Genomic DNA, 23,406 nt, shown 5'->3' with positions numbered 1-23,406 from the left:
GAACATGGAACGAAAATCCATCAAGGTACAGGAAGACCAAGGAGGACCTGGATCAGAATGAAGACCTCAGACCGCTGTGCTGACCAGATCCGAAGGCCCTGAAAGACTGTGGGTAAAGAAACTTAAAAGCTCTTCCCTCCCTGGGGTGGCAGCCTCGGTGTCTGACCCCATGGGAGACATACAGGCGGAAATGACCCTAACTCCTCCACCCCCTCCTAGAGGGGACCTGGGTGTCGACCTGGGGAGGACGGCTCCACTGGAAGGTGATGATCCAAAGGAGGTATGCCTTTTTCACAAGGAGGAATTAGACCCACTTATTCCGTGGGTCTTGGAGGAGCTAGAAGTGGATCTCCCACAGGAAGCGCCTTCTCCAGGGGAGGTGGACCCGGTCCTAATGGGGTTGCAGGGACCCTCCAGGACTTTTCCTCTTCATCCCATGCTCCAACAATTGATGACTTGGGAGTGGGATATTCCAGATGCCGGGCTCAGAGTGGGGTGGGCAATGAAAAATTTATATCCACTGCTGGAGGAGGTCTTGGAGATCCTTAGGTCTCCCAAGGTGGATGCTTCGGTGTGTTGGCAGTTACTAAGAGGACTACGATCCCAGTTGCTGGAGCAGTGGCCTTAAAGAATCTTCAGGACCGAAAGTTGAAGGTTCTCCTCAAAAGGATCTTCGAGGTCTCTGCCCTGGACATTTAGGCGGCGGTCTGCAGTAGCTTCATGCTTCGGGCCTGTTTGCATTGGGTCCAGCAGTTGTTACCTTCCCAGGACCTCCCGCCTTCGGAAGCCGCTCAGGTGGAGCACCTGAAGGTGGCGGTGGCATATGGGGCGGATGCCTTCTATGACCTCCTACAAACTTCGTCCAGAACTATGGTGTTGGCAGTCTCTGCCAGAAGGCTTCTTTGGCTGTGTAATTGGTTCGCTGATGTTCCGTGTTCTTATTGTCAGTGTAGACTGTTATATGGTGTTGTGCTCCTGTCGCCACTCATCGAATGCAAGCTTAATGGCTAGGAGCTCTTTGTCGCCAATGGAATAGTTGCCTTCTGCCGGAGAGAATTTCTTAGAGAAATAGGAGCAGGGATGAGAGGTTCCTGATGTGTCCTTCTGGCTGAGGACAGCTCCTATACCTTCAGCGGAAGCATCTACCTCCACCGTAATCGGGCATCTGGGATCTGGATGCCGGAGGCAAGGTGGCTGTAGGAAGGACTTCTTGAGAGCCTGGAAGGCTTCTTCAGGCTCCAAAGGCCAGGCCTTGATGTTTGCTCCCTTACGAGTAAGAGCAGTGAGAGGCGCAGCCAGCTAGAAAAGTTCTGGATAAAACTACGATAGTAGTTAGTAAATCCGAGGAAGCGCTGGATCGTACGTAACCCGCTAGGTTGGGGCCATTCTTGGATGCATTTCAACTTAGAGGAGTCCATCTGGAAACCTTGATTTGAGATAATATACCCCAGAAAGGTTAGTGACTCTTTTTCAAAGATTCATTTTTCTATGTTAGCATAGAGGCGATTCTCTTTTAAGCATTGCAAAACCTGGATGACATGTTGTCGATGCATTTGTAGATCACGAGAAAAAATCAGGATGTCGTCTAAGTAGACTACTACGCAGACATAGAGCAGATCTTAAAATATTTCATTAATGAGGTGCTGGAAGACGGCAGGAGTGTTGGTCAGTCCAAATGGCATGATGAGATATTCATAATGGCCATCTCTGGTATTAAAAGCCGCCTTCCACTCATCAGCCTCACGGATTCTGATCAAATTATAGGCTCCTCGAAGATCCAATTTCGAGAACACCCTGGCTCCCTGTAAACGGTGAAAGAGCTCAGCTATTAGAGGCAGCGGGTACTGGTCCTTGATGGTAATAGCATTCAGCCCACGGAAGTCAATACAAGGATGACAAAGAAGAAGCCAACCCCGGCTGGGAATGTGAATCGTTGGATAAACCCCTTCTGAAGATTGTCCTGAATATATTCGGTCATAGCGCGGGTCTCTAGGGCAGACAAAGGGTAGACTCTACCATGAAGCGAAGTAGCTTCAGGAACCAGATTAATGGCACAATCAAATTCTCGATGTGGGGGGCAATGTGTCTGCGGCCTTTTTGGAGAATACATCAGCAAACTGATTGTACTGAGAAGGTAAACCCTGTAAAAGTGGGATAAAGATGTAGCTACAGGAGGGGGGGTCATTCCCTTAAGGCAGGTTTCGTGGCATGCTGGACCCTAGTGATTTGTTTTAAAGACATTCAGTCAAACTGCGGATTGTGACATTGCAGCCAAGGGATACCAAGAACAACCGGAAGGATGGCTTTCTAGATGACATATAGCGTGATATGTTCTCTGTGCTCAGGTGCGATGTGGCATTCCAAAGGAACTGTGTGGTGCATTATTCTCCCCGGCAGGGAGTCTCTGCGGATGGAGGAGAAAATCAATGGCCTTGGGCACAGACGAGTGGGGATGAGCAGTTGTTCCACAACATCTTGCAGGATGAAGTTTCTTCCGGCCCCAGAATCTATCTGAGCCAGCGTGGAGAATTTGTGTTCTCACAGGACAAGCAGGATGGTAGTCCTCACATATGGGTGACATCATCAGGATGGAGCCCAATCACGGAAAACTTCTGTCAAAGTTTCAAGAACTTTGACTGGCCCCTACTGGGCATGCCCACCATGGCACTAACCCTGCAGCCAGCAGGGGTCCCCCTTCAGTATTCTTTTTTCTGCGCAGCAGTAGCCTCACAGTTTAGGAGCTCTGAAGAGATTCCTGACAGGAATTTTCCTCATGGAATTATCTAAAGTTAATTTGCCCCACAGGGGTCCCTCCTCTAACTTTTCTCTCGGCCGCGGTACTCTGGTAAGTTTTTTGAGCGTTTTCCGTCAATTACCGTCCAGTTTGGCCCTTGCGGCCTACTGGCCGTCGACTGTACCACAGCTCGATTTTTTCTTTGGCCATGGCGTCGGGGTTCCTTCGGTGCCTGGACTGTACTCGCACCATGTCTATCACAGACCCCCATGGAGTCTGTGTAATGTGTTTAGGCCGTGAGCATGATGTCCTGTCTTGCACCAAATGTGCCCTCATGACACCTAAAGGTTGCAAAGCCAGAATGGAGAAGATGGAACTTCTCTTCTGTGCTCAGACCCTGACGCCGTCCATCGTATCGACATCATCGGAACCGGCACCGTCGACTTCATGCCAGCATCGACCACCATCCGGTGACCGTCCACCATCGACGTCTTCACGGCCATCGACACCTGCTACTCCCCCTCAGGATCGAGGGGATCGCAGGGAGAAACATTGCCATCGACATCGCAAGACTCGGACCATCGAGGGAGTGAAATCATTGACCTCGCCACCATCTGAGCTACCATCGAAGAAGCCCCGTCCAGGAAAGGCACCGATGATTCCTGCGATCGGGTCATCGAGGCCACCCTCACCCGATCGGGGTTTGGGAGTCGCGATTCCGCCTGTAAAGGTGGTCCCTCTGAATGTGCCTCTGCCTCCCTCTTCTGTTCCGGAGCTGGGGCTGCTTGCTCCAGGTCTCCAAGAAGAACTGGACCGGATGGTTCAGGAGGCCATCGACAAGGCGATGCAACGTCTCCAGGTTCCTCCAGCACCGACACTGGCACCGATTGTGGACCCAGTCATCGACCCGATTCTGGCAGCATTCGCACCGCTGCTGTCCCGGATGGAGGCGCTGATCGCCGCCCTTCTACCGATGGATCCCGAGTCTCCGATGGCTCTGATGCCCTCCCCATTGACAGCTTCATCGGGAGGAGAAACACCGTTCCGCATTCCTCCATCGGGAGTTTTGCCTCAGCCATCAATGCCAATTCGTCCCTCGCCACCGATTCATCCATCGGTGTCGATACGTCCATCTACAGACACAAGGGTCTTGGTCTCCAGAAGAAGCCAAACACCAAATAAAATTCCTGGAACTTCGAGCAATGCGATATGCTCTCAGGGCTTTTCAGGATCGCCTATCAAATCAGGTTATCCTGATTCAGATGGACAACCAGGTGGCCATGTGGTACATCAACAAGCAGGGAGGCACAGGCTCCTTCCTTCTGTGTCAGGAAGCTGCACAGATATGGGCGGAAGCTCTCTCCCACTCGATGTACCTCAGGGCCACCTATTTGCTGGGAGTGGACAATGTCTTGGCAGACAAGATGAGTCGCATCTTCCAACCGCACGAGTGGTCTCTCAACCCCTCAGTAGTGGCCTCAATCTTCGACAATGGGGATATCCTCAGACAGATCTCTTTGCATCCCCTCAGAACCACAAAGTAGACAACTACTACTCCCTCCCAGAGATGCATTCTCCCTCTCATGGGCAACCGGTCTGCTCTATGCATTTCCTCCACTTCCTCTTCTCTCGAAGACTCTCGTGAAGCTACGTCAGGACAAGGGAACCATGATCCTGATAGCACCTTACTGGCCACGCCAAGTGTGATTTCCCATACTCCAGGATCTCTCCATCCGCAGGCACATTCCCTTGGGAAAGGACCCACTTCTGATCAGTCAAAATGACGGTTGCCTACGCCATCCCAATCTTCAGGCCTTGTCTCTGACGGCATAGATGTTGAAAGGTTGATCCTTCAACCACTTAACCTTTCAGATCCAATTTCCAGTGTCTTGATTGCTTCACGGAAGCCTTCCACAAGAAAATCTTACTTCTATAAATGGAAAAGGTACACATCATGGTGCACCTCTCAGTTCCTTGATCCCTTTTCCTGTCCAATCCCAAGGTCTCAAGACATCTTCCATCAGAATGCATGTCAGTGCAGTAGTCGCCTTCCATAAAGGTGTCGGGGATGTCTCTATATCAGTGCAACCCCTCGTAACACGCTTTTTGAAGGGCTTGCTCCATATCAAGCCACCTTTACATCCTCGGCCCCTTCTTGGGACCTTAACCTGATTCTCGGTCGGCTCATGAAACCACCATTCGAGCCTCTTCACTCCTGTGACCTAAAATATCTCACATGGAAAGTGATTTTCCTTTTGGCTATCACTTCAGCTCGCAGGGTTAGTGAGTTACAGGCCCTAGTTACCTATCCGCCTTACACTAAACTCCTGCAGGACCGGGCGGTACTCCGCACTCACCCTAAGTTTTTACCTAAGGTAGTTTCGGAGTTTCACATTAATCAATCCATCATACTACCTACCTTCTTTTCCAGGCCCCATTCCAATCCAGGGGAACAGGCTCTGCATACCCTTGACTGTAAACGAGCTCTAGCTTTTTATCTAGACTGTACAGTTGCCCACAGGAAGAGCACTCAGTTATTCATCTCTTTCCATCCCAACAAACTAGGGCAACCTGTGGGTAAGCAGACTCTCTCCTCCTGGTTGGCGGACTGCATATCATTTTGCTATCAGGAAGCAGGCATTCCTTTTCAAGACCATGTTAAAGCACACTCTGTGAGGGCCATGGTGACTTCAGTAGCACACCTGCGATCGGTGCCGCTTCCTGACATTTGCAGGGTTGCCACCTGGAGTTCTTTCCATACATTCGCAGTCCACTATTGCTTGGACAAAGCCGGAAGACAGGATTCCATCTTCGGCCAATCTGTCCTGCATAACTTATTTCCAACGTGAAGTACCTACACCCTTCCGCCTGCCCGGTGGGGTTCAGGATGCCCTCGACCAAATTCCACCCCAGTTGTTGTGCCTGTTGCACGCCGTTGGTTACATTTGATGCATGTTTGGACATCCTCAGCTCAGTACTCACCCATATGTGAGGACTACCATCCTGCTTGTCCTGTGAGAAAGCAAATGTTGCTTACGTATAACAAGTTTTCTGACCGGACAGCAGGATATTAGTCCTCACAAAACCCGCCCGCCGCCCCTCGGTGTCAGGTTCGTAACGTTTTGTTATTTTATTTTTCGGCACTGCCTGTAGTTTTCAAATAAGACTGAAGGGGGACCCCTGCTGGCTGCAGGGTTAGTGCCATGCTGGGCATGCCCGGTAGGGGCCAGTCAAAGTTCTGGAAACTTTGACAGAAGTTTTCTGTGATTGGGCTCCATCCTGATGATGTCACCCATATGTGAGGACTAATATCCTGCTGTCCTGTGAGAACACCTGTTACAGGTAAGCAACATTTGCTATCTTCGAGAAAAAGGGGACAGGCAAGGTAAGTGGGGGAGCCAGTGAAGTGATGCCTAGGGTTACTCCCCCAGTGGAGCCTAGGTTTTGGAGTTTCCCGGACGAGTTGGGCAGCGAGCAATGAAATGGCCCAATCCTCCACAATATAGGCAGAGACCTGCCTAACGGCACCTTTGTCATTCCTCCCGAGAGAGAGGGCCTTGTCCTAACTCCATTGGTTCTTCAACTGTCCCCTTGGTGGCGGACGAAGTTCGGGAGATGGGAGAAGATGAGTGTGGAGGAATTGGAACTGTCATGCGTTTCCTTGAGCCCAGACATTCACGAGCCCTTTCCTGCAGACGGTGGTCAATCCTGGTTGCCAGTTCAATGAGGGACTTCAGCAAAGATGGGAGTTTAAGAACATAAGAACATAAGAAAATGCCATACTGGGTCAGACCAAGGGTCCATCAAGCCCAGCATCCTGTTTCCAACAGTGGCCAATCCAGGCCATAAGAACCTGGCAAGTACCCAAAAACTAAGTCTATTCCATGTAACCATTGCTAATGGCAGTGGCTATTCTCTAAGTGAACTTAATAGCAGATAATGGACTTCTCCTCCAAGAACTTATCCAATCCTTATTTAAACACAGCTATACTAACTGCACTAACCACATTCTCTGGCAACAAATTCCAGAGTTTAATTGTGCGTTGAGTAAAAAAGAACTTTCTCCGATTAGTTTTAAATGTGCCCCATGCTAACTTCATGGAGTGCCCCCTAGTCTTTCTACTATCCGAAAGAGTAAATAACCGATTCACATCTACCCGTTCTAGACCTCTCATGATTTTAAACACCTCTATCATATCCCCCCTCAGTCGTCTCTTCTCCAAGCTGAAAAGTCCTAACCTCTTTAGCCTTTCCTCATAGGGGAGTTGTTCCATTCCCCTTATCATTTTGGTAGCCCTTCTCTGTACCTTCTTCATCGCAATTATATCTTTTTTGAGATGCGGCGACCAGAATTGTACACAGTATTCAAGGTGCGGTCTCACCATGGAGCGATACAGAGGCATTATGACATTTTCCGTTTTATTCACCATTCCTTTTCTAATAATTCCCAACATTCTGTTTGCTTTTTTGACTGCCGCAGCACACTGCACCGACGATTTCAATGTGTTATCCACTATGACACCTAGATCTCTTTCTTGGGTTGTAGCACCTAATATGGAACCCAACATTGTGTAATTATAGCATGGGTTATTTTTCCCTATATGCATCACCTTGCACTTATCCACATTAAATTTCATCTGCCATTTGGATGCCCAATTTTCCAGTCTCACAAGGTCTTCCTGCAATTTATCACAATCTGCTTGTGATTTAACTACTCTGAACAATTTTGTGTCATCTGCAAATTTGATTATCTCACTCATTTATAAATATATTGAACAGTAAGGGTCCCAATACAGATCCCTGAGGCACTCCACTGTCAACTCCCTTCCACTGAGAAAATTGCCCATTTAATCCTACTCTCTGTTTCCTGTCTTTTAGCCAGTTTGCAATCCATGAAAGGACATCGCCACCTATCCCATGACTTTTTACTTTTCCTAGAAGCCTCTCATGAGGAACTTTGTCAAACGCCTTCTGAAAATCCAAGTATACTATATCTACCGGTTCACCTTTATCCACATGTTTATTAACTCCGTCAAAAAAGTGAAGCAGATTTGTGAGGCAAGACTTGCCCTGGGTAAAGCCATGCTGACTTTGTTCCATTAAACCATGTCTTTCTATATGTTCTGTGATTTTGATGTTTAGAACACTTTCCACTATCTTTCCTGGCACTGAAGTTTCCGAGCTGTTGGCTCATCCTTGATCCTAGCTGACAGCCCCTCGAGAAATATGGTCCGGAGACAGCTCTCCTTCCAATGGAGTTCTGCTGCTAGAGTCCTGAATTCTATCGTGTAGTCCGCGAGCGAGTGTCTTACTTGATGAAGATGCAGAAGATCAGAACCGGCAGCTGCTTGTTTTCCCAGTTCCTCAAACACAGTTTGGAACAACTCCAAGAAGCAAGGGAAATCTTGCAAGACTGGATCGGAGCGTTGCCATAGTGGTGAGCCCCAGGCCAGGGCCTTGCTCTTTAACAAGGATAAGATGTATGTCGTCTTTGTTAAGTCATCCGGAAAGAGGGAAGCTTGAAGACGGAAGTGCATACCACACTGGTCGAGGAACCCCAGACACAGGCGAGGTTCACCAGAGTAACATGGAGGAGCTGGCAGTGTAATTAACGGGCGGGGATAACCCTGTATTACAGGTGGCGTTGATACTAGTGGAGGAATTGTGTGAGCCGCTACCACCGAATCCAGATGGGCGTTGAGTCAATCCATGGAGGATGACAAGGATTCCAATACCCGCTGTTGCTCCAGGATCTTCTGGGCCAAGCCTGGAATGGCTTGCAGGGCTGAAGCCTCTGCCAGATCCATGGCCTTGGTTTACTGTTATGATTCCAAAGGTGGACCCTTTGTCCGAGGTAGAGTTGACGCTACCTGAGAGAGTAAACCTTCTTAGGTCCCTACCATCGGAAGGTGAGGCCGAACTGAAGCAGGGGCCAACTGGAACTTCACCAATACCAGCCCGTTCCCTGCGGGTTGAATCTTTGGGTGTGTGGGGCCAGCTGGTCTTAGGTGGGCCCCTGAAGACAGAAAGGTCGAAGTACAGTCCAAGGTCGAGACCAGAAGAATGGTCGGACGCCGGTCCAGGGGTTGAAGCCAGAAGAATGGTCGGAAGCCGGTCCAGAGGTCGAAGCCAGAAGAAACCATCAAATGAGGAAAGGAGCAGGAGCTGGGACCGGAATGGTAGGAACAGGACCAAGGAGCAGGCAGCGGCGCACAGGAACGGAACAGGAAAAGGAACTCGGAGCACTGAAGCCACTCAGGACCAGAAGCCAAGAAACCAAGGCAAGGTGTGAGGAGCAGACCTTGCCTTAAATAGTATGCTGGAAGGAGGAGTTCCCCGGAAGGAGCTGCGGCAATATCCTGTTGTGGCCCCTTTAAGAAGAATGATCAATGGTGTGTGCGGCTCTAGGCAGGCCCGGCGGGGGAAGAGCCAGCATCAGAGAGGAGACACGCCGAAGGACGCGGCCCGATCAACAGCGGCTGGAATGGCCGTGAAGAAAGCATTGACCACAGGTGCCTGCTCCTGCAGGCACTTCAGTGGCAGTCCTCCCATGGGGGTGAGTGGCCGGCCCTCGTCACAGACCGCCACAGCCAGCAGACATAACATCCATAAGTTTCATCTCACTTCAAGTCTTCGTTTGATGTCCTCATCCTTCGACCACTGTCTGCCCTGTCGCAGTTGCTGCTCCCGTGCAGCAGGTCCGAAAGGGCTTTGAGTAGTCGGAGGACCAATCATGAGACCAACATTGCGTAGTTTGGGTCTTTCTCTGTTGCGTATAGGTTCGGCTGTAGTCAGGGCCATCATTCTTCCATCTTCAGCCCATGCTGGGGCACCTCTCACCTACCTCGGCGCGTCCCGGAGCTCCTCTGCGGGTGTGTCGGGGCTCAGGGGCACATGATATCACCAGAGATGGGTCCGCTACCCACGTTCCTACAACAGCGAAGCAGTGGTCAAGAGAGTCGTGGGGCTCCTGGAATCGCTGGGATGGGTGGTCAATCAGGCGAAAAGCAAACTCTGCCTGTTTCAAGTGTTGGACTTCTTGGGAGCTCGATTCGATACCAGGTTGGAGAAGCCTTTTCTCCAAGAGGACAGGATCACCAAGTTGATGCGACAGGTCAGACGCCTCTTGTCTCTTCCGACCCCCTCCGTTTGGGACTACTTACAAGTCCTTGGTCCATGGCATCTACCCTAGAGTTGGTCCCTTGGGCGTTTGCTCATATGAGACCATTACAGAGAGCATTACTTTCTCAATGTGACCCGAAGTCGGAACAGTTTTGGATCCCATTGCCGCTCACAGAATCCGCAAGATCCAGTCTTGGCTGGTGGCTGATCCCAGAACACCTGTCTCGCGAAGTTGATCTCGAGGTTCCTCAGTGGATAGTGGTCACTACAGATGCCAGCCTGTCAGGTTGGGGAGTGGTCTGCCAATCACAGGTGGTCCAAGGAACCTGGTTGATGGAGGAGGTGCAATGGTCCATCAATTGCCTGGAGGCAAAGGTGGTCCGGATGGCGCTTCAACTGTTTCTGCCGCTTGTCCACAATCGAGCGGTACGGGTGCTGTCCGACAATGCAATGACAGTGGCCTACATCAACCATCAGGGTGGCACAGCTCATGGTCTGGACGGAAAAGCATCTCACCATTCTGGCAGCATCATACATTGCAGGCACGGACAACGTGCAGGCAGATTACTTGAGTCGACAACGGATCGATACAGGGGAGTGGGAGCTATCCGAGGAGGCGATGGCCCTCATCATTCGCAGGTGGGGGATACCCCACCTGGACCTGATAGAACTCAAAGGAACTCCAAAGCCGCCTACTTCTTCAGTCGAAGAAGGGAGCACAGAGCCAAAGGGGTCGACGCCTTGGTTCTTCCATGGCCGTCCAGGATTCTTCTCTATGTCTTCCCTCCATAGCCGCTGGTCGGCAAGGTTTTAGGCCGCATAGAGGTTCACCCAGGGAAGGTGATACTAGTGGCTCCGGAATGGCCTCGGCACCCGTGGTTTGCGGACCTAGTCAATCTGGCAGTCGATGGTCCCCTCCGGCTGGGTCAACTTACCCATTTGCTACGTCAAGGCCCTATATTTTTCGATCAGGCGGATTGCTTTTGTCTAGCGGCCTGGCTTTTTAGCGGCTGTGATTGAGGAAGAAAGGTTACCAGGAGGACGTTATCTCTACTCTCCTACAAGCCTGTAAAACATCTACCTCATTGACGTATGTTAGAATATGGAAGGTATTCGAGTTATGGTGTTCGGAGCAAGGGGTCCCTCCCTGCCATTCCTGAGTGCCACAGATTTTGGCATTTTTACAGAAAGGCCTAGCTAAAGGATTGTCTTTTAATTCCCTTCGGGTCCAGGTGGCAGCATTGGGATGTCTCCTAGGCAAGTTTAATGGCAGTTCCCTCGCATCCCATCCTGATGTGGTATGTTTCCTTCGGGGGGGTGGGGGGGGGGGAACATTTGAATCCTCCAGTCCATTTGGTCTGTCCGCCTTGGAGCCTGAATCTTGTACTTAGAATCTTGTGTGATGCTCCATTTGAGCCCCTTAAAAAGAGCTACGTTAAAGGATCTCACCCTTAAGAAAGTGTTTTTGGTGGCTATTTGCTCAGCTTGTAGGGTGTCGGAACTACAAACTCTTTCATGTCGTGAACCATTCTTATGCTATACGGATTTGGGAGTCTCTCTTAGGATCATTCCGTCCTTTTTACCAAAGGTGATTTCTTCATTCCATCTGAGTCAGTCTGTGGAACTTCTGGCCTTTTCGCACATGTATTCGGATGCTCCGCATTCGAGGGAATTGAAGTGTCTAGACATACGGAGGGTCCTTCTGCGGTATTTGGAGGTCACAAATTCCTTCCATATTTCAGATCATTTGTTCGTCTTGTGGAATGGTGCTAAGAAAGGAAGGCAAGCATCCAAGGTGACTATAGCTCAATGGCTGAAAGAGGCTATCTCATCGGCTTATATTTGTCGGGGCCGGCCAGTTCCAGAAGGCTTGAAAGTGTACTCTCTACGCACTCAAGCCTCTTCTTGTGCTGAATGTTAGTCAGTGTCGCTGCAGGAGATTTGCAGGGCGGCGACTTGAAAGACATTTCACACCTCTGCGCGTCACTACCGTCTGGTCGTTCAAGCTCCTGACGATGGCAGTTTTGGCAGAGGTGTTCTTCAAGCGGGACTCTCAACGTCCCACCCTGTGTAGGGAAGCTTTGGTACATCCCAGCAGTCTGGACTGATCCTGGTAAGTACAGGGAAAGGAAAATTAGTTCTTACCTGCTAATTTTCGTTCTTGAAGTCCCATGGATCAGTTTGGACGCCCTCCCTTTTTAACGGGGTTTATCGTGAGAGTCCGCTCTGTGATGTTATTTCTACTGCAGAAACCAAAAGAAGGCTACATGTTTATCCAATTTTTGGATTAATTACTAAGCTGTGGTATTTTGCCTTGGAGGGAAAAATAATGCAAAACACTGCAAGTGTTTACTAAACTGTGGTATTTGATACCATAGTTTAGTAAACCTTGCAGTGTTTTTTTTCTCCAGTTGTAAAATACTGTGGGGGAAAATACAGCGAGTTAGCCCCAAAATGCCATGCGATGGTGGTCCCCTTTGCCCATGCTTGCTATCTTGTGAATGGCCCCAACGGCCCAAAGGAAGACCTCCACCAAAGTGACCCAAAAGCATAAGGGTCTTGTGAGACCTCCTGTGCCACTTCTACAGGTGACTCTAATGCAAAATGTTAAAATCGTGATAGGTCCCATTTTTCAACAGACGGTGCAGGGCCTTGAGTTTAGACAGTGCTCCGAGCCCAACTGGCCCAGCAGGGATTCCATGGTACAATAGAGGGAGAGGGCCAATAGGGTAAGCTAGGGTGGAGGAGGCCTGGAGAGGTCCTGAGGCCTGGAATGGGTTGGATGCTGAGGGGTGAGGCAACTTTTTCTAAGGAGCGGGATTGGGAAGGGAGAGGAAGGGTGTTTGTTGTGCGATTTTAACATTTGTTGATTTTGTTACTTTTTGCATTAGGACCAATTGTTTTTGGACACTTTTGGTGGGGGAGAGGATTGTCATCCTTTGGGCTGCTTGGACCCTTTCAGACTCTGTCTGTGAGCATCAGGATGCGTGTCAGTGTCCAGATACTCCTGGAGAAAGCTACAGTTCTTGAGTTCTAACTAACTTTAATTAAAATAACACAGATTGTGAATTTTCAGGCAAGCCTCATTATTTTATTTCCATGAAATTGCCTAGTAATGAGATGCTTTGCATGCATTTGTAAAGCAGCTCATTAGCATTTGGGCAATATTTGGATTAAAAATATGTAGTATATTTTCAATATTGCATACCCTTGCTGCATTAATGTAAGCACATTAATGCAGCAATTGCACTGTGCAGTAAACGCCTAACGCAGCTTAATAAATATACCCCTGAACTTGAAAAAATTAAATACCTCTTTTTTATTGCTGAAAATTTTAGAGAATATCTGTTTTTACAGTAGCTGCTGTTTTCAAAGTTGATTTTCACAGGTATTTACCCAAAGGAAAAGCACCTTTGAAATTTGTGCCACCTCTCCCGTCCCTTCCACCCCTTTTCACATTTTGCAGGAGAAAGAGATGGCACCAGGGATGGGTTTAGGATGGAGAAATTGTGAAATTGCTGTGCATTGTTACCTGGCATTCTTTGTGCCTGCAGGCCTGAAAGCACCAAGGGGAGTTCTAAAATTGTCTTCTGGTTCTTACATCTATTCTGAGTGACTGTAACTTTCTCCAAATGTGACTCATGTACTGTTTGCAAGCATCAAAGAAGGAATGAGAAAGAAGACCCACTTCTGCTATTTTAATGTAAAACAAAAGTTTGCAAACCCCATCCATCACTAGACTTCTATGACATTTTTTGTTCCTCTAGGATAATTGGATTTGTGATGGAAACATCTGGTGGGTCAACGGTATATACATCATATTTCTATGGACCCTTTTTCTGTATATGGTGACACTCAATTTTTACTCAGTACTGTGCTTCATCCTCACCTACAAGAAACCCTTGGAAACGTCAACCATCTGCACGTATCCTTTCTCTACACTGGGAATCTTATAAATCACTGAATGAAATCTCAAAGTAGTTTAGAGCCCTGGATTCTCACTGTCCTCCAAAGCAGAGGTCCTATTCCATAACAGTTATCACAGCACATAGCAATCAAGTCCGAACCATTTGCTGCTATGTTCTGGGGGTCACAGCAGGAATTTTAGAATAAATTTCACATCATTTCCTATAACCTATTTCATTTTTTTTACTTATATTCTTATTAATAATGATTTTTGTACCCTAGCAAAACTGGCCTGGGAAAGCCTCAATATGTTAGATCTTGTTAATTAAACACAGTTAATCTTAGCTAGTACCTAGAGAGGGAATGACCAGGTGCTGGGATTGCAGAAGGCAAACGGATACCTCTACAATATTCTGCCAAGAAAAGCCACAGGCACCATGCCGAAATCCATGCCTAACCCTCAATACCTAGAAATGGATAAAAAGAAAATAGACAAAACACAACTGACTTATTTCAAAATAATGTGCCTTATTGATGGCCGTGTTTCAAGACAGGCAGCTATTTATAAAATGTAAGAAAGGTTATTATATAACTAAAGTTCCTTGCATGAGTTAATGTCAAAATTAGGTGCAATGCGGGTTTCCAACCACCAGATGGTTGCAGAAAGTTAAATATTTAAAGGAACAGGGACTGAAGGTTGGTCTGTGCCCAGGAGATTCGGAACATTAGGGAAGATAAAAGTAAGATAGATAAAACAGATGAAAAATGTGATGAATTCAAACAGCCTTGCATTTTTCCTGAACCCCAAATTCCAGAACAGCATCTATGGTCGTCTCATTTATCATGTTAATTTTATTTACGATCTATATGTGTGTTTATGCAGATGTGCTTGAGAATAAAATGCGCTCCATTCAACAGGTAAATGCTAAACTTATATTTTCTTTGAGAAACATGCTTATATGTAGCAAACTGTCTTTTGAATAAAAAAGTTGCATGCACACAGGAAAAAAGTTGAAAGATTTATTTTATTATAGACAGTAAAAAAACCAAAAATCATGTTTAGGCCCCCTGAGCTGTTACAGCTTTTCTGGTTATGACCTGGGATACTACGTTGATTTTGTAAGAGATTCTGGGTCCTGCCTGTATGCGCTGTGGGCTTTCTTTCTGGATTGCCTAGCGCCACCCAGGACCCAGTTCCTGAAGGGTCAGTGATTGTTGGAATATAAAAAAAAAATAAAGGCCATTATTAGTATTCTTTTTCTTGTTTCTCTTTCCTTTTTTTACCTCCTCCAATACATGCAAGTTATGGGGTAAATGTTCTGCAAGTTCTGCAAGTAGAAAAGGGCGCACATAATTGAAAGCCCACACAGAAGGAGGTGATTTTCAAATGCAAGGGGCCCACATGCACTGAATCTGAAGATTGGATTTTCCTGTGGGCATGTGTATACATTTAGGAAAAGTAAAACAGTGGTGTAAAGTTGATTGTGTTAGCAGATTGCCTTCTACCTTACCTTGTGAAAATATAAGATACATGTGTACATCTAACTCACATCCCCAGAAGTGTGCCCCTCCCCCAAAACTGTTGTTTTACATGGTAAAGTTTATGCATTTTATGAAAGTGCATGCAGAGCCTTAGGAAGGTAAAAATCCACTTAGCTGCAGATAGCTGATTTACGTGGGTTCACTCTATTGTTTTTTAAATATCTTTATTGGGTTTTACAACAAAACAAATGTATCATGTCATATATCTCTCAAAGAACTTTAAACAGCATTAAATGAGGGAATAATATTGAGTAATAATATACATCTAGGTTTCTGTTTCCCTCCCTCCACCCACCCTTACACCTCCCCCCAACCTCTACCGCTCAATACCAGAGTAGGAGTCCAACAGAAATATTTGTATTGAAAAATAACCTCATTTACTCAGTAGATACAATCTTAAAGCAATTGGCGCTGATCCTCTGGGGTTTACTCAAGAATTGATCATGTAGTTTATTTTCTATTTCAGTAGTCACCCTTCATTTAACCATAATAAGTTTGTCCTTCAACCCTTTAGATACCACTGACACAAACTTGTTCCACACTTCATCATGTGCTCTCTTAATTTTAAAAGAGGCAGTGTCCAAGGACTTTTTTTCCACATGTATAGAATTCTACCATTGCCGCTCTCCAAGTCTCAAATGCTGGACCATCCTGGGCCAGCCATTTAAACAAAATGTTTTTTAATGCCCCAAAACAACTTTTTGCTAAAATGTATATATCCATTTTAGATCTGGCTTGTCACTCATGTGTCCTAAGATGCTGTAGGAACAAGCGATGATTCCCACAGGCCTGGAGATAAACTAGTCTGATTCCAGCCTTCATTAAATAGTATCTCTTTATTATAACTTCACACCTGCACAACAATAGACTGTCTTCTCCTCAGACAGTGTACTCTCTTTACTTACAGTGTGTTGCTTCATCTCAGCTTAGTATTTGGAGAGTGTTGCATAGAGGAGCTGCCTTCCTCTTGGAGACCTGGCCTGGACTGGTTAACCCCAGTCTCTGGTTATGCCCTCTGAACTCCACCTGCCCCGCAGGATCTCGCCCATAGAGCATACTCTCCATAAGGCAGTTAAGGTGGACCAGGCGTCTAGCCCTCCTCTCTCCCCTCCCTCTCCCTCCCTCCCCTCCCCCTCACACTCACTTCCCCCTCTACCCCCTTTCTGTTTTCTCCTCTCCCCCTCCTCTCTCTCACACCCCCCTCCCCTCTCACACACACCTCTCTACACACATTCACTCTCACCAGGGCCTTCATCTTGGCCACACATGGCGCGCTGGGGCCTTTATCTTTGCTGCGAATGTTGCGCACTCTGTTCGCAGCACGCTGGGGCCTTCATCTTGGCCACACATGACGCTTCAGGGCCTTCATCTTTGCTGCGAATGTTGCGCACTCTGTTCGCGGCACGCTGGGGCCTTCATCTTCATCGCACATGGTGCGCTGGGGCTTCATCTTCACCGTGAATGGCACGCTCTGTTTGCAGTACGTTGGGGCCTTCATCTTCTATGCCATTTGGCAATTCTGCGCAGGCGGGGAATTCTGTGCAGTAGCGCAGAATTCCCCCAGGATTAACTAGTTCTGGTTCCTCTGTATCTTCAGTTGCTGGAGTCTCCACAGTGCCTCCCTCCAGGCTCTCCATGGACTCTTCCTCCACTGCACATTCTGCGGCACGTCCCTCTGGGGTCTCCGTAGTTTCCTTATCTGTATACTCTGGCCAACTTGCCCTTGCAGTTTGCTGGCTCATCCGCAGCCTCACTTGCTGGGATCTCCCTAGCACCACCCTCTGGGTTCGCCATGGCATCCCTCGCTTGCCTTTCCATGCCTTTTCTCTCTGGGTTTCTTATGGGAGTTGTCTCCAGACTCCCAGCAGTGTTTGGGCACCCTACAGGGTCTTCCTCGAACCTCTTGTAGCGCTGACTTCCAATTTCTCCATACTGCCTCTTGGGCAGTCTGTGTCGCTCTCCTCAGGGCTCTTTGCAACACCTTTCTCAGGGTTCTTCACAGCTCCCTTCTCTGTGCTTCTCATGGGAGCTTTTCCTGAACTCCCAGTAATGTTTGAGCACCCTATAAGGTCTTCATCCTGACCCCCTGTAACGCCAGTCTCTGGCCTTGCTTCCGACAGGCTAGGAGTTTCTCTCAGCTCACTCGCTATCCTAGCATTCTCTCTAGCAACTTGCTTCCGGTTGAGCAATCAGCTGCTGCCATTCTGTAGTGCCCATTCCTGGGCCCTCTGTGTCACCACTTCTGGACAAGGCTACGAGGCCCCACTCCACATAGAAGTTGAAGATGGTCCAGGTCTTCTGACTCCTTTCCAGGCTTTCTTGTAACCTTTTATCTCCTTCCTGGAGAGTCTGGATCAAGACCTCTGTCATGTTGTCTGACATTCTGGTGTTGCCTTACCCTGGCTATTCCATTTCAGGTTTTCTTTCTGGCTGCACACCTAGCACTGCAGATTAGCTTGCTTTCTTCCACAAGGACACATCCTGCCTCCCCACACACAGCACTTTCAGCCAACTCTGGCAGGTTTTACAGGGCCATGCGCTACTCAGCACATCCCTGCTGCACCGGTGTTTCTTTCACTTTTCAATTCAAGGCAAAAAAAGTAAAAGCCTGCTTGACCAGCAATAACTTGCTCCCTGTTAAATCCCTATCTATCTCCCAGCAGGGCTTTTTTCTTTAGCCGGCTCAATCCTAACACTTCATGGCAGTCCCTACTACCAGGCTCACACACTGTTTCCCCTCTACCTGAAACTTTTCTCTTCAGTGCAGCTTCTGCCACATGCTTTCACAAACTACTGTGCACTCCTGCACTCCCTGTACTCTGTAGAGGGCCCCTGGGTTCTGTACAGCATTTAGAACCACAGGTCCTCTTCACAACTCTCTGCCTCCACACAGACACTTTTCTGGAGGCTGTTTTTCTTTTCTGTGCATTGCTTGGAAAAAACCCCATGCATGACACCATATGTGGGAACGTGTGGTGATTCCCAAAGGCCTGGAGACAAACTAGTCTGATTCCAGCCTTCTTAAAACAGTATCTCTTTATTATAACTTTACACATGCCAACAATAAACTGTCTTCTCCTCAGACACTGTACTCATTTTACTTACAGTGTGTTGCTTCATCTCAGCTCAGTATATGGACAGTGTTGCATACAGGAGCTACCTTCCTCTCGAAGACCTGGGCCTGGTCTGGTTATCTCCATCTGGATCCCAGCTCTTATTCCACAATCTCTGGTTATGCACTCTGAGCCCCACCTGCCCTGCAGGATCCCACCCATAGAGCCTACTCTTCTTAAGGCATTTAAGGTGGATCAGGCGTCTAGCCTGGTCCTGCATCAGTACATAGGGGAGCACTAGGGACACTGCCTCTTCTATATAGAATCAAAGTTTGATTCTCTTAGGTCCACACTCATTACTTCTTTGTACATGTGGAGGGAACACACATAAAGGTCATCCTTATCGAGAATGATCTGTAATTGTGATGACCAAATCTCAGCCAGAATCCAAAAGATCTTATAGTTCGAATTTTCATGAAGGTATTTGTACATAATGGCTATAGTAAATACATTCTTTTTACAAAGATGCAACAACCACTGAAATCTCCCATTAAAGTCACCCTCAGGTGGTTCATGTACAGCAAAGATATAACTTCGTAGTTGTAAAAACATTAAATGATCTTTATCAGTAAATTGTACTTTTAGTTTATAGTAATCAAATGAATATATTTCTCTCTTTGATATATTAATACAAGATTGTATGCAAGCCTTTTCTTCTTGCGTTAATTTATTATATATTTCATACTTGTTTCCCGGAGCGAAATCCAGGTTCCGGAATCTTATAATTTGTAGTGTGTAAAATGTAGCTCAGACTCAACGGAGAGGCAAATTGCTCTTCTAGTTTAGCTATCTGAATAGTCGATCTATTTAATCCAGTCCCTTATATAGCACATAATACATGTGATGTTGTAGTATTGAATATTATAAAATCCCATTCCGCCTTCCAATTTGGGAGTAAGTAATCTAGCTATGGGAGGCCTTGCTCTCTTTCCCTTCCAGAAAAATTTGGAACAAAGTGCATAAATGAGTTTGATATTTTTTTTAAGAGTATAATTGGGATCATTTGCATTACATACATTACTTTTGGAATTAACACCATCTTCACTAAGGCAATACATCTGGACAAGGATATTGGTAAATTCATCTAACTTGAAAGTTTCTTTCTAAATTCTTGTATTATTGGATATATGTTGTATTTATACCATTCCTTTACCGTACAATTAATATGTATACCCAAATATTTAATTGTGCCATCAGTCTACTTTAGCGGTCAATCTTTCCATCTTGATTTTAATAATCTTCCAACATCCATTGCCTCTCATTTGGTTTGATTATTTTAAACAATAGAAACTCCCAAATTCTTCAATAGTAGCCAGAATTTGTGGCAGTGATTCCCAAGCTCGTGTTAAAGTCATTAATATATTACCTGGAAAAAGCATTAATTTCAGCTCCGACTTAGCAATTTCCACCCCCTCAGCATTCTGAACCTGTTTTACTTGAATTATGAAGGGTTCTACAGTGAAAATGAAAAGCAAGGGGGAAAGCAGGCATCCTTGTCTGATTCCTCTCTTTAACTGAAATATGTCTATGTCAAATCATAAATGCTTTCAAATCTCTGTATAATAAGCACATCCCTTCATAAATTATCCCACTAAAACCAAATTGAATCAAAATAAAATTTAGAAAATCCCAGGAGACCTTATTGAATGTCTTTTCGGCGTCAAAGCTAACGATAATGGGATCCTTACAGCTAAAGGTCATTCAGGCATCTAAGGACAATATTAGTTTTCGAATATTTAGAGGATTTTCTGCCATTGACAAAACCTGTTTGTTCCTGTGATATCACTTTAGGCAAAACCAATTTTAATCTATTTGCAATAATTTTTGCATATATTTTTATATCTTGGTATAATAGAGATTTAGGCCGGTAAGACGCTGGGGTCATAGGATCTTTTCCTGGTTTCAGTAAAATTGTTCTCACCGCCAGCTTTATCAACTCTGGAATGTCCTTTTTATTAATCATACTATTAAAGAACTCTTGTAATGGTAAAATTAAACTGGTTTTAAGAATATTGTAATATGTAGCAGGAAGCCCATCAGGTCCTGGTGATTTATAGTTTTATAGCCCCTGAACCACCTGCTCAATTTCTTGCACTTTGATTGGTGAGTTTAATTTTAGTAACTCATTCGCGGTCACCTTTGGACAGACCGGGCCAGATATAAATTTATCCCTTTTCACCACATTAGCTGGCTCAGCCGCATATACATTTTAATAAAATGCTTTAAATACCTCGCCTATGTCACGAGTAGAATTTACTATATGCCCCTGATTATTCTTAATTCCCCCTATATAGTTTGCCTTCCTTTTCACTTTAGCCAAATTGGCCAGCAGTTTTCAAGATTTGTTGCCAAATTGAAATAGCTTATGTTTTCTGATTAAGTAAATCATTTAATAGTTTTTGTACTATTTTAAATCTTCCTATCCACTCCTCTTTTCCTAATTGGACCATCTGTTTTTTGCAGTAATTTAGCTGTTTTTCTAACTCTAATATATCCCAATGTAACTTTTTCTTTCGGGCAGTTGCATAACTGATAATTCCCCTCAGCCTTGGATGTCTCCCAAAAAAGGAATGGGTCTTCCTTATGCAACTCATTATCTACTTCAAAGGATTTCCATTTTTTCTGAAGAAAAGTACAGAATTCTGGGTCATTACTCAATCACATTGGCATGCGCCATTTATAACCTTGGCTAACGTCTGATTGACCAAAGAGGAGATATTCCATCGGGCAGTGATCAGAGATAATTAGGCTCCCTGTAGATGACTTACCCACCTGATTAAACAACTCCTCTGACACTAGAATATAATCAATCCTTGACATTAAAGGGTGAGCCTGTGCATAATGAGTGTAGTCCCTTTCTTCGAGATGCAGGACTCTATATATGTCTGTAAGATTAAGACTGTCGCATAAAAGGGGGATTCCTTTGTCCTGACCCAGTTTATGGAATTTAGTCGCTGTATTCTTGTCCAGTACAGGGTCTGCACACAATTTAGGTCTCCTTCTAATATTAATGGGTATGGTCCCATGCTAGCTTTGACTAGCTGTGGGTATGGTTCACAGCTAGCTTTGACTAGCTGTGAAAAACAGTGATGATCATATTGGTTAGGGGCATATACTGATGCAAGCAACATCATCTGCCCATGCAGCTGATCCTAACCAAGACAAATCTTCCATCGTCATTTGTCTGTGTGCTTTCCATGTTGAAAGCCACGTTCTTCTGTATTAATATTGCCACTCCATTCATTTTTGATGTACCTGATGAGTAAAAATCTTGACTACACCATTTACGCAATTTTTTATTTTCCTGTTCTTTGATGAGTTTCGTGCAAGAAGATCACATTACCTTGCTTTCTATGTAATTAAGCTAATACTTTTTCTCATTTTATGGGTGACCCCAGCCCTGCTACATTCCAGGAAATGTATTTAGCCCATGTACCCTTTCCAGATGTTAAAAGCCTCCATTATGTTTCCTATTTCATTCTTAAATTCGCTACACCCCAGCCTATGCACTGAAGTGGTAATAGCACCATAAAACCCTGTCTTTGCTTCCCTGTCCTCAGTCTCATGAGTATCTACCTTTATTGGAGCCCTATTACCTGGTATTGTAGAAATTCCCTTCATAGACCACTGCACCCTACTCCCTTCCCCCTCCTCCCTCGAATTGTCCCCAACATTGAGAATATTGCTCTGCATAGAACATGAGGCACGGGTTAATGTGAATGAGTGCTATCCCCCAAACGTCAAATATAACAGAAACGTCCCTGACTCTAACATATTACACAGCTTCACAATTTAGCATTCCCTTCCCCCAACCAACATGTCATCATTCAACTGCATCAAGAAAGGAAAGGAAAGTATTCACTTCTATACTCCTATATAATCAAAGAATAATTCTCTTCAATACTGTCAATGTAAACTATTCAGTCTCTCGCTGTTGCAGTTGGACACTGCTGGCGAGATAGTGGACTCTTGGGCCGGCCTACCTAGGGTGACAGGGTAGGCCAGGGGGCGGAGCCACAAGCAGGAGGTGTTCACCCGGGAACCAGGAACCCCCCGGGAGGAGCCCGTAGGGCACTGGGACCTCGGGACTTGGAATAGAGGCAGAAAGTCCAGGGGCTGAGATAGGCTTAGACTGGGACCAGAGCAAACAGGAAGGATAGGAAGTCCAAGGTACCCGGGAAGCAGGGGACCGGCTGTACAGGGCCGAGGGCCGGCTGAAGGCAGGGCAGCAGGCGGCAGCGGAGTCTGTAGCAAACCGGAGGCTGAAGCAGGCTGTAGGCTGGAGTGGAGTCGGTAGCAAACTGGAGGCTGAAGCAGGCTGTAGGCTGAAGCGGAGTCGGTAGCAAACCGGAGGCTGAAGAGGCTGTAGGCTGAAGCGGAGTCGGTAGCAAACCGGAGTCGGAGGCAGGCAGCAGGCAGAAGCGGAGTCAGAGGCAAACCGGGGTCCGAGGCAGGCAGCAGGCAGAAGCGGAGTCAGAGGCAAACCGGGGTCAGAGGCAGGCAGCAGGCTGAAGCGGAGTCAGAGGCAAACCGGAGTCTGAGGCAGGCAGCAGGCAGAAGCGGAGTCAGAGGCAAACCGGGGTCAGAGGCAGGCAGCAGGCTGAAGCGGAGTCGGAAGCAAACCGGAGTCAGAAGCAGGAAACGTGGAGATCACCAGGAACGCAACTAAGAACAACTATGGAGTTGTGAACCTCGTTGCAAGGCGATGAGAGAGAGTTTGAGTGCCGGTTATATCGGGGCTTGGGCGTGATGTCAGCAGCACGGGCGGGGCCAGGCTTCCGGGAGTTGAGCGCTCAAGACGGGCGTCCTCGCGCGTGCGTGAGACTGATGAGAAGCAGGCACGTAATGGCGGCCGCCACGTGGAGTGGGAGAAGCCCCTGGGGTCCAGAGCGGGCGGAATGCGGTGATTCCTGAAGCGGAGGTAGGCGGGTTTGAGCCCTAAGCGGAGGGAAGCGGTAGAGATCGCAATAGTACCCCCCCCTTTACGGC

General features: G+C 46.8%; 1 protein-coding gene across 1 annotated transcript in view; it reads left to right on the top strand.

The window, feature by feature from the left end:
* LOC115080968 overlaps positions 1 to 23,406 on the top strand; it is a 312,075-nt gene that overhangs the window by 145,800 nt on the left and 142,869 nt on the right. The window contains exons 4-5 of the mRNA XM_029585462.1: positions 13,624 to 13,781; positions 14,578 to 14,680. Coding sequence (XP_029441322.1) covers positions 13,624 to 13,781; positions 14,578 to 14,680 — 261 coding nt within the window. The remainder of the gene's footprint in view (positions 1 to 13,623; positions 13,782 to 14,577; positions 14,681 to 23,406) is intronic.

Source organism: Rhinatrema bivittatum, chromosome 1 (assembly GCF_901001135.1).
Source record: "Rhinatrema bivittatum chromosome 1, aRhiBiv1.1, whole genome shotgun sequence".
Taxonomy (NCBI): domain Eukaryota; kingdom Metazoa; phylum Chordata; class Amphibia; order Gymnophiona; family Rhinatrematidae; genus Rhinatrema; species Rhinatrema bivittatum.
This window is presented reverse-complemented; position numbering and strand designations above follow the sequence as displayed.